At 44.8% G+C, this 12,112-nt stretch overlaps 1 protein-coding gene across 3 annotated transcripts in view; it reads right to left on the reverse strand.

Moving 5' to 3' along the window:
* Positions 1-3,371: 3,371 nt before the first annotated feature.
* KIAA1549 (KIAA1549 ortholog) overlaps positions 3,372-12,112 on the reverse strand; it is a 106,703-nt gene continuing 97,962 nt past the window's right edge. For 2 of the 3 annotated variants that reach the window (XM_033163121.1, XM_033163120.1), the window contains 3 exons: positions 10,527-10,672; positions 8,930-9,084; positions 3,372-4,202 (listed from right to left, as the gene is read on the reverse strand). In XM_033163121.1, coding sequence (XP_033019012.1) covers positions 3,948-4,202; positions 8,930-9,084; positions 10,527-10,672 — 556 coding nt within the window. In that variant the 3' untranslated portion in view covers positions 3,372-3,947. The remainder of the gene's footprint in view (positions 4,203-8,929; positions 9,085-10,526; positions 10,673-12,112) is intronic. The other variant, XM_033163122.1, reaches the window with a different exon arrangement.

Raw genomic sequence — 12,112 nt, forward strand, 5'->3', positions numbered from 1 at the left:
ACCTTAGTATATCATCACAAACTGACTTTGGCCACAACTGTATATTCGTCTGTGGCTGTGCCTATGGCTCTCCCCTCCATCCACTGCACACCAGCTTCAGCAAAGAGATCCTGGTTTGCATTATCAGCATACCCCTTTACATAGGAACCATGGAACTTCAGACTAGGATTAGTTAACAAACCAAGATAATAAGCCAGGAACTCTGGCTTAATACCAGCAAGGATCTTTGTGCCAAAACTGGAACACGACTAGAAGAGAGGACAGTCAAGGAAGGAGAGATGGCTACATCATTCACCCATGCTCTCATTACAATGGGTTATGAAGTTGCACCTGAGTGTTGCCATTGACTTAAAATTGACTTACTTTTTGCATGCTTTTGATAATATTGGATATTAATATGATTACAGCATTGGCTTCTTGTGCCCGTTCTTCATTCTACACATCTATTTTCAACCTATGATGAATCAGCCCCTCTTAGGCAATAGGATCAGGGCTAGGGGTGTGGGGCACCCGGGTGCTGGGCTCTCAGGGGCGCCAGGCCAAGAGTTGAGTCTGGGGAAGAGCCTGCCCGTCTGAGAGCGCCGTGACGGGCTCTTCTGCTGCGGGTGGCTCTGTGCTGCAAGTTCGGGGGCGACCGAGCCAGCGAGATGCTGAGGTGGCCGGCTGGCTCCGCCTTCCTGCGTGCCTGGGACTGGGCAACCTGGGGGCGCTGGGCGGATCTTTGCACCCCAGCGCCGCATATGCTTAAGACAGCCCTGAATAGGATTTTCATCAAAGAGCTCAGCAATCTCAATTTCCAGTGTCTACAGATTGGTATTTGTCACATGGATCTCATAGCCTGTGTAGAGGGCCCCAATGGTATCCATGGGAAAGGAACCAAATCTACCTGCAAAAGATAAGTGAATCAGCTCCTTCTGTTCGATTGAACCAAGATGCACTGGCACTCTTGCTCAAAACACATTAATGGAGGGGTGTGTGTCAAGGTATACAATGTGGAGTGCGTTTTCAAAGATCAACAAAGCAAGGTTAAACACACTGGTGAATCAAGCAAGGGGGTAGACCATCAGTTCATTCGTCAATACCTTAAGACAGTAAATGCATTGATGCCACACCTCCACACAAATAACTGCTTTCGACTGTCTTTGTGCCACTGCTTTAGCTTTAATTTAGTCTAAGTTAAAAAAACAAAAACGGGAAAAAATACACTCCAACAAATAAAATAATTTAGTTAGAATCTCCACTCGTTATTATTACGCAGGTTACAATTAAGCAATGGCTGTAGGACAGTAAATTACACCTCACAACTAGCAATAAAATTAAAATTCTGTAAAAACTAGTGCCTGGATGGCATGTACCGTCGTTATCAGTAGGAACACGTACAAATGCAGAGGTTGCATCTAATGGTGAAATCTAAGCTTTCGTTATTCTAAAATGGTCCTTTTTTTTCATCACAAGGTCAACACTTTATTTGTAGGCTTTATCAAGAACCCAGATGCAGAGGGTGGTTTATGATAAACTAGTGCTGGTGTTGTGATATCATCCTGGTTGTCTCATTTCAAACTACAGACTTGCCACTTTTAGTCTCATAAGAAACGTAGCACTTCTCTACATTCGTGACCTTTTGGCATATTAACACAAAAGCTTAATCTACCACCCCTCCTCCCAAGCTTAAACACAAAGGGAGTTTTCACAAGTGATGTTGAGACTGCCTTTCAAGGCCAATTTGCATGTTACCGTCAGTGGGGGCTGGTGACCATTCTGGTGGGTAGGGTGGAAGGCTGGGAGGCCACCAGTAGGTGGAGCCAGAGCCAATGGCAGGCGGAGCAAAACTAATTCCAGTTTTGTCCCCATCCTCCTCCCTGCTGAGTTCCGCAGGAGCAACACTGACACTATAGAGGAGGAAGATAACAGGCAGTGCCACCCTCTGGGCTGGTTGCAAGTAAGAAGGCAAGCAGGGGCTGGCTGAGAGCAAACTGAGGTTGGCGGGGCAGTGCCCCATTTGCCCTAACAGATCAGCCTCCACTAACATTGCATTTCAAGTGAATACCTAACATGTCTAAAGAATACACTTAGAAATATAGTGTGTGGGAAATGACTTTTTAATGGGAAGAAATGAATGAAATGAAAGAAGCACGTTTGGTACCATGGATACCTTACATTTCACTAACCTGAGAACCAAGATCAGCTTTAGCTCCCCATCAAGTGTATACCTGGTTGCACACTTGGGCTGGCTCTCGTGTAAACTGTGGAAAGGCCTCCTGCCTCTTTCCTGCCGCGTGAATGCTGTCCACTGGCTTACCATGTCCTAGAAGATGCTCATTTTAAAATTGAGGCACCAATGAGAAAGTGAGTTGACATCCACGTTCAGTGTTTCATAGCTATTTGGGTCAGCCGTGGCAAATATCATCTTCAACAGACATGTCTCCACCCTTTCTGAAGATGAAGCAATTAACCAGGCTCACCCCTGGGGAGTATGCGCAGCATCTGAAAGATGGTGCATTTGCTTCTCCTTTTTTAACGGTAATGATCAGTACTATTTTTTTTCTAGAAAAAGAGGTGCTGGAATTCACTATGAACACCTCCCTCGTCCTCTTAGAATGGCAATGGTGCCCACCTGAGAGGTGCCGGAACTGAGCTCCAATGAGTTCTGGCTGCAAGTAAGCCCTGGTAATAATGATGAGAATTAGAAGTGGAGAAATGCTTCAATATGAAAGGATCTTGGTTTTCTGCAGCAGAGGATGGGGCCAAAGGGAAGGTGACCAACCTGAAATAGCGAGGAGCCACATTAAATGTAGGCATTAAATGTTCTCCCCTCGTTGGCATACACCTTTCAGGTTAGAAGCATCCACTGTAAGGTGGGGAGGAGGCAGAAAAATGGAAGGGCAATGGGCTAGCTAGGGGCTCTCTGGTGCTCTCTTTATCACAAAACTGGAGCCAGTTGTGTTTATTTAAAGCATTTGTACATCCCCACTGCCTGGGATGTAAGTACAGTGTCATTAATGCAGGTGTTGAGATGTCCTCACCATGTAGAATAGTGTCTTTGTGTCACTTGTAAAACTGCCTTAAACATTTCCATCCCCTCCTATCCCCACCTATGCTTGCTTGCTTTTTTTTAAAAAAAAGAGAATTGTGTTTTTTTTCCCTCAGCCTGAACGAATGCAAATGATTATATCCTTGGTTTTTTGTTAGTTTTAGTTAGTTAGTTAGTTAGGGTTTTTTTGTTTTGTTAAAAAGGCCATCATTTCAACTTTGCAAACATCAGGATGAAGGGACACTTTGAAGCTTCAGCACCAGAAGAACAACAAGGGAGAGTGCAGAGAACGGCTCCATTTGGAAGCACAGAGCAATATTTAACAACAACTATTATTGTCCCGGTTTGTTAACAGGTGGCTCCAAGTCTTTTATTTGTGGAGTCTTAACAATGGTTTCTTTAAAGTAATTGCTTGCACAGGATCAACACGGCTTCTTGTGTATTCGGAGTGACACTTATCAGCAGCGCACACGGCCCAGCTTCTTGGGGGTGTTTGAAACCATTGGACTCTTGCAGCCTCTCACGAGAAAACAGCTAACTCCATCTTGCGAACTTCACTTCCTCAAACAAGGAGTCTCGTGCAAAGCTCTGTTAGGGGATGGGCTTTGCCATCTCTAGCAGCGCTTGGCTTCTGGACCAGAACTGTCACCGAAACGAACAGTCCCAACCAAAGATGTTTCAAAGACACACAGGCCCAATGCTTGTTACATCTTCCCAGGTTTCCCTCACCCTCAAGAACAAAATTCTCTCTTGCGCTGCTGCCAATTCTGCAGAGTTCTTTCTCACCGTGCCCCATTTCTCTTGTATTGTACATGCTCATTCCTCTGACAGAAGAACAGGGCTCCTGCTGATTTCCTGTGAGTCTAGCTTCCACGGGAAGCAGATACACTTGGCAGATTTGCAACGACGTGGCAAATCAGCTGTGGAAGTTCTGCACAACGGTCTGTTTCTGAGAGAGGCGGAGGAGCTCCTCTCGGATTGCTTTGATGAGAGAGGCCGACGAGTGACCCGGCTGCAGGTCCTCAGTGGAGCTGGTGTTGTAGCAGAGCCCCGGGCCCTGGTGGTTGCTGTGTGGAAGCTGCACAGGAGGAGCTGAGGGCTGTCGGGCCGAAGTCCTCTGCATCTGGAATACTGGTGAGGAGGAATATTCTTGATGTCCAGGCGTATGTGTCTGGGGAAAGGCACAAAGCATTACTGCGTTTTCTGTTTGGGAGGTGAAGGTGAAAAGAGGAGGCAGAAGACCAAACAAACAAAAACCAAGGCAGAGAAGAAAGCAAGTGAGTTTCTCTTGGATCTGAAACGCAAAACTGGAAAAGTTTGAACGCATGCAATTATTTGGGAGAAATGTTGGCGCTCCTGGAGTCTCAGGGATACGCTACAAGCAACTGTTAAAACACAGCTTCCAGAGAGGAGCCATAACAGCCTGTCGCAGTAAAAAGCAACAGAGTCTTGTGGCACTTTTAAGACTAAAACATGTTAGAAAGGATGGTGTAAGTTTTCATGGACTAGAGTCTGCTTCATCAGATGCATATACAAAGTCAGCAGGTATGTATAATGATAGCAAGCAAATTGAGAGCAGAAGAAAATACAGTGGTGCCCCGCTGGACGAAAATAATTCGTTCTGCGAAAATTTTCGTCTAGCGGGTTTTTCGTCTTGCGGAGCGGCAATGACAGCCGCGCTCCGCAAAATGGAAAAAAAAGACGAATTTTTCGTCTTGTGAGGCAGCCCCATAGACTTTTTCGTCTAGCGGGGCACCCTTCCGCTAGACGAATGCCTTCGTCTAGCGAGTTTTTCGTCTAGCGAGGCATTCGTCTAGCGGGGCACCACTGTAAAATGAACAGTTGTAGCTCTATGATAAACACCATTATTATTATTATTATTATTATTATTATTATTATTACCTGCTTTTTAAAAGGAGGTCCTGATGTCAAAGCCCAGGGTGTGTGTGTATGTGTATAGATAGTTAGATAGATACCAAACCAAACACTTTTTGGGGAAAAAGGCCTTCTTCAGTGGTCACTTATGTCTGGATGTGTGCATAAGTGTGCCAGCCTGGCACATGCACAAATAAGGAACGCAAAAATATTTCCAACAACCGATCTAAATTATTTAAAATAAATCAGATGTAACAACACCCAGCTGGACTGACTATAATAATATATTTAAGGCCAACTACTTGCCTCGTAGATATCAAGACTGACTCTGAAGCAAAGCTCAGTCAGTACAGCATGAGACTCTTAATCTCAAGGTCGTGGGTTCAAGCCCCACTGGGATGGGCAAAAGATCCAGGCAATGCTGGGGTCTGTACTAATGACCCTCATGGTCCTTTCCAATTCTACAATTCTATACCCTCCAGGATGAAACGTGTATCTGCTGTGGTCTGACTGATGAGACAGAAAGGAGCGTTGTGTTCATGATGCACAGGCATGGGTGCAGAGGGGAGGCATTAAGAAGTGATCGTTGTATTTACGTTACATGTATGTAGGCTTATTTTACATACTTTCTACATTTTTTGAGCTTTGCTTCTCTCTGACCTCTGACCTCATTGCTCACTCCCTCCCCACACACAACTGTGCGTTTGTGTGATTTTATACACACACCCCAAATTAGGATTAAAAAAAATCATAAATCTGATGAAGTGGATTCTAGTCCACAATTGCTTATCCCATAATAACACTAACCTCCAAGGTGTGCCAAAAGGCACTGGGGTTTGGTGCGGGGCTTGTTTTCAGTGACCTGGAGATTAATGGCCGTGCAGTGGGGCAGAAAGCACCATCTATTTGTATCAGGAATTTAATACCTAGACTGCTTTCACATCTGCTTTGAGGCCACAAAAAGGCGACTACGTCAAGGTGCATGCCTGTTATGTATTTCTGCAACAGGGCTGACAGCATCAATTTATAACACGCCATCTGGCTTGTCTAAAAAGAGCCACAGACTCGAACTGGGGAAGAGGGGAATTAATTTGCTCTGAAAAGCATGAAGGTGAGTAAGATGAAGGGACGGTGAGTAACAAAAGGACGATTGTTGGGTTGTAATAAATAGCCTTACTGGAGTACATTTGAATGGGCGATGCATGCACTGATCATCAAAATTAACAATGTTTGCACACCAACCGCATCCGCTTCAGAATACTCCCCTGTGGTCTTGAAAGGTGAGCACACACAAACCCAAACTGTAAGAAGTTGCAAAAACATGGGCAGTTACAGGTAAAATAGGCCGAAGGAAGAAAGAACCAACAAAGGGCTGCAAAGCAACACTGAGCCAACAATATTAGCAATGGCAGGGCATGCAAAAGCAGCAGAAATTCAGCTAATTGCCATGGCAAACAAGTACAGAGGAGTTTAATCCAGTTAGAACCAGCAGGTGGTAGAGAAAGAGAGAGAGAGATACTCAATTATGTGTTTCTGAGGACGGTACAAATATATGGATGATATATGGACCTTGGTATCAGAAGCTGTGGGGCTCAAACCAGGCTGCCTATAGCGTTGCCCTGCGAAGGTACACAGATGTCACATAGGAAACCAGAATCCTCTTGGGCCACAAAGTCAGGTGATGTCACAAGGCCAATCCAGTGCCGCCACCTGGTCTAAAGCTTTCAGATAAATTGACTTCCCTGAACTGGAGCAATGCCGCTGCAGAGGGAAGCCACCAGGTTATCTTCTTGCACTGCACCATTCTTGGGCCTGCCCATCGCCTGCCTCCTGCCCTCATCCGCCCAGAGCACTTGCCCACCTTTCGGCACCAGCTGGGCAGCTATGGTTTTACATGGTGATAAGGAAACTATATAGGGCACAGGAGAATGCGTGTTCCCCAAGGCGTGCTGCACGTTTCCTTGTAGAATGGTCCCAGTGCACCTAAAGCCACCATCATGTTTGCTGAAATAATAGGTCTCTCACAAATGTCTTGGCAGCAGTCTTCTCCCAAAATAGGAGTCATGTCACCTGCACGGTTAATACAAAACATACCAGTACTAAAGGAAGAGACAGTGGGACAGATGGCCAAATTTGTATGGGGTGTTCCAAATCTCTTCCCTTCCCCCTTCCTTGCATGAAGGCAACCATATAATGTTGCACAAAATGGCAAGATCATAGAGCAGAGGAACCTGTCTTATACCGAGTCTGATCATCTGGTCTATCTAGCTCAGTATTGCCTACACCAGTGTTTTTCAACCTTTTTTGGGCAAAGGCACACTTGTTTCATGAAAAAAATCACGAGGCACACCACCATTAGAAAATGTTAAAAAATTTAACTCTGTGCCTATATTGACTATATATAAAGTAATTTCCCACGGCACACCAGGCAACATCTCGCGGCACACTGGTTGAAAAACACTGGCCTACACTGACTGACAGCAGTTGCCCTGGGTTTCAGACGGAAGCTTCTCCCAGCCCTACCTGGCGATGCCGGGGATTGAACCTAGGACCTTCTACATGCAAAGCATTGAAGGAAGGTGCAGTGGTGCTCTGCCACTGAGCTATGGCCCTTCCACAAAGACCCCAGTTTCACTATGGTTATTGTGGTACACCACTTACTAGACGTTTGCCTCCATGAGCCAATAATAGGGACCAATTGCCCATCCCTAGCTTACGTCATGTCTGATCAGCAGCAGTGTTGAGAGTTCCAACTTTTCCTTTGGGAAGCCAGGAATGCATTGTGATTTATTCTTTTTCTGAGTCTATTTAAAAGTTATTTCTCCATTTTGGGGCTCAGATAGGGTGGGTGGAATGGGGACACCATTATTGCTTGCAATAATGCACTTCAGGAGGTACTGCATCTTCCTTCAATGAAGGAAGGAGCTGAAGAGACAAGACAACAGAGAGTTGGGAGAACCCACTAGTGAGCTACGACTAATTACAAAAAGGAACAAACAATGTTTTGGGGTCTTCTCCAAAAGGTGAAGGTAGCATGACAAAGACAGCATTGATTGTGTTGTGCAGATTAATCCCACTATTACTCAAGTAGGTTCAAGTGGGCTTTGATAATACTTCAAACCTTTTTTAAAAAAACAAAACAAAACAAACCATCCCATGTGATGCACTTTTTAATGGTTTGTTAATTTCAATGGGTCTGCTCTTGACAAAAATTTAAGGCCACCCCATGTTCTAGAAGTAGTGTCTTGCCCAACCGGTTTCTAAAACTAAAACATCCCTGTGCAAAAACATGGCATTTTGTTTTGCTGTGCTCAGGGCAACTTCAACTCCGTACTCCGTAGCCAATGATAGGAACTGAGAAGGCTCCACTAACATCAGTGAGACGATCCGTGTCTTTGTTGCCGTTGTTGTCATGGTCAGTGCTCTCTACCTACAGTGGTGTCACGAGACGATTTCAGGGGAGCAGAGCCCACTGAGAGCATGGATCAGGGGTGGGGGACCTGCGGCCATCCAGATGGTACGTAAGAAGAGCCTGCTGGATCAGACCTTTCTAGTCCAGCATCCTGTTCTCACAGTGGCCAAGCCTGCAAGCTGGACATGGGCTCCACAGCGCTCTCTCCCCACCTGCGATTCCCAGCATTCAAATCTTGCTCGAACGCAACTGCTTTGTAAAAAACTGAAAACATCCCTGGTGTTGGACTGCAACTCCCATCATCCCTCACCAATGGCCATGCTGACTAGGGCTGATGGGAGCTGGAGTCCGGGCAACATCTGGAGGGCCACAGGCTCTCCACCCTCTGGGCACAGAGGAGAGAAGCCAAGGGTGATAATGAAGAAGACAGAGAAGCAGAGTTTGGGGGTTGGAATGCGAAAATGACAAAAGCAGCGGGCTGAGGTCAGAGGAGCAGGTAGAGATGTCTTGAGAGGAAGCTCCCCAAGCAGCACAGGATGAAAAAAAGGGGGGAGAACAGCTGAACAGAACACTGCTTCAGAAACTATTCAAACATGAAGCACAGTACTCACTGCATCTCTCCTAGCATATTCATCCTCTCCACGATACGGGGGCCACCCGGGTTCCCCCAGCTGGCCATGCCCTGCTCTGCCTGAGGGGATCTCCACTTGTTGACCTCCGATCCTGCTAGCAATTCCCACCTGAGTGAGGTGCTGTATCTGAGAACCTTAAAAGCAAATATTTGTTTGTTTTCTGTTTTGTCTTTCCATGCAGCAACAGAAGGGTGAAGGGCAAATGAAAACTGGCAGCAGCAGGGGATCAAAACAAGTATATGGGGTGGGGTGGGGTGGGGAGTGGCGTGTGAGGAAAAAGGAAGTCTGACTTCGTCTAATCAAACTAAAGCTTTTTTTGTTAAAAAAAAAAGCTCCTGAAGAACGGGCAACAAAAGGACTCATTTGCATGCACGTTCCTTTTTTTTTTGCAAATGGGAAGGTGTTTCTGTGTGGTATAATATTAGGGTTCTATTAGGCATGGTGGAGGTAGACAGGTAAGGAACAGACCAGGTAATACTTTTGGCCCACTGACCCTATAAATATTGCAAGTATTATTAATGTGTAATTGAAAAGAATGTGTGTGTGTGTGTGTGTGTGTGTGTGTGTGTGTTAAGGTTTGCATGCTAGTGATTTGCCCTTAGTGCAAGAGCAGAAATATTTGCTTACTGCAAGACACTCAGCTCTACAGACGTCACACCGGTTTCTTACAGGTGTGTAGCAGTTGCCTATAACTCCTGACTAGTTGTGAAGTTGAGACCAGTATCCTGGAGATGTCCTCAGGCCTGCTTCAAATACTGGAATCAGTTATGAAATGTGTACATTTCCTCTTTAAACGAAACAACCTCCCTTTAGAACACATAGAAACTGTTGTGTTTACAAGTTCCACATAACGTTCGTTGCACCATTTGCAAGGAGCCGGTCTTTGAGTGTGGCAGCAATGGTGCTTTGGAAGTCCCTGCCTATTGAATTTAGGCAGGTGCCCTCACTATATCATTTTAGATGCCCACTGAAAGCTACCCAGATGTATAACTTAGTATTTAGAACACAAGATAAGCCTGTTGGATCAGGACAGTAGCCCATCTCACTGAGCATCCTGTTCTCACAGTGGCCAACCAGACACCTGTGGGAAGCCTGCAAGATGGACATGAGCCCAGGAGCACTCTGCCCATCTGTGATTCCCAGCAACTAGTATTCAGAGGCATAATGTCTCTGGCAGTGGAAGTAGAACACACATGTGCACTGTAATTGTGCTCAGCTAAGAATGCATTATGTTAGGTATGTTAGGTACCCTGCCATTCATTTTATTAGGAGACCAATGCGCACCTCCTATAAGTAGCTTCAGCCATCCTGTTCCTCCCCAGGTCCATGCATGCAGGATACACATGCTCAGAGTTGAAGGGGACTTCATTCTGCATTGCAGGGGGTTGGACTAGATGACTCTTGGGTCACTTCCAACTCTACAGTTCTCTTGATTCTATTATTCTAGCAGGCACCTTGTTTGCATTCTAGATGCAGCCATATCCGCTCACAATAAATGCTTGACTTGTGGAATGGGGCTAGCTGGTTATGAGAGAGTCACTGCAAGTACGCAATAGCTTAAGGAACCCTCAAGTACCTGCGGTGCTTCCAACTGGTCGCGGGTGGGCCACGGATGGCATTTCCTCCTGGTAGATCCCCCTTGTGGAATACTGAACATCAGAAGGTTGCTGGTCTGGGTGCATTAATTCGACAGGGGGAAGGAAACCGGGGCCCAGGTTTTGCCTGTTGGTAGATCAAGAACAAAAGAACAATGCCACAATGACTGACCCCCCAGAGACAGCAGCATCCTATATTCCAACCATGCAATGCTCCACTTGTTTGCTTTACTTTGTACAGCTCTCTCTCCACCAAGTACCCTGTGAAACAGTGTGTGTGAAGCTTCCATAGCTCTGCCCCATGTAAACACAGCACTATGGCTGCTTCACATGCATTACATCTTCTGCCTTAGCCTGAAAGATCTAGCCAGAAGTCCTTTATGCTTAGAAAAGAATAAAAACACCGCATGAAGCTGACAGATACTGTTCCTGGCAACCATGAGACCACTGTTTTTAAATAATTATTAAATAAAAAATATAGAACTGCTTTTAGCTGTTGGTTTTTAAATGTTTTATGATTGCTGTGTCTAAGCTCCTTCGGGGGGAAGGGTGGGATATAAAATTCAAAAAATAAAACAATGTTATATAGAGCAAGCCTCCATTGTAGTGCCTCTTCTCGACTGAAAACATCCTGTAGCCTTTTAAGGACAGAGGAAAGGGAAGAAGTGTGCTGTAGAGCTGCCACAGTTGTGGCCAAAGCCTGCATAGGCTGGGAGTGGTCCCTAATAATTATCCGCAAACTTTAAATACAGGTGAAACTCGAAAAATTAGAATATCGTGGAAAAGCAATTGTTATATAAGCAATTGTTTTCATTAGCTACTGGAGTTTAATATATGAGATAGACTCATGAAATGCAAAGCGAGATATGTCAAGCCTTTGTTTGTTATAATTGTGATTATTATGGCGCACAGCTGACGAAAAACCCAAAGTTGAAATTGTTAATTTGGGGTTCTCATCAGCTGTACGCCATAATCATCACAATTATAACAAATAAAGGCTTGACATATCTCGCTTTGCATGTCATGAGTCTATCTCATATATTAGTTTCACCTTTTAAGTTGAATTACTGAAAGAAATGAATCTTTCCACCATATTCTAATTTTTCGAGTTTCACCTGTATATTCTATGGTACGTATTTGGACATTTTGCCTAGCTGCTGATGAAACCTGCAACTCCATATGTTATTGAATAAAACAATGGAGATTATGTGGCAGGCAGGGCTTTCCGTTCACTGCTAGATCGAGTAGGTTCTCAATTTTCAAATCAAACTCCAGATTCAAACATGCTTGCAAAACACGGTCCCTAATTCAAGTGTTTTTAACATTCCCAGCTATGGACACTGCTGCTGTACTAAATGTGTAAACTATTAAATAAGATTTACAGCTATTGCCTGACAACTGGCTAACTCAACTTTTTATAGTCCCTCAAAATCAAATTTTCAGATCAGTATCTGAAAATGACAGCATTTGGTATTTGGACAAATGTGATCAATTTATTTTTTTAAAAAATTGCAAGGTAGGTATTTTAGCTCTTATTTGTCTGTTGTGCTCCTGACAAAGCAAAATT

This window comes from Lacerta agilis, chromosome 10 (assembly GCF_009819535.1).
Source record: "Lacerta agilis isolate rLacAgi1 chromosome 10, rLacAgi1.pri, whole genome shotgun sequence".
In the NCBI taxonomy this organism is placed as follows: domain Eukaryota; kingdom Metazoa; phylum Chordata; class Lepidosauria; order Squamata; family Lacertidae; genus Lacerta; species Lacerta agilis.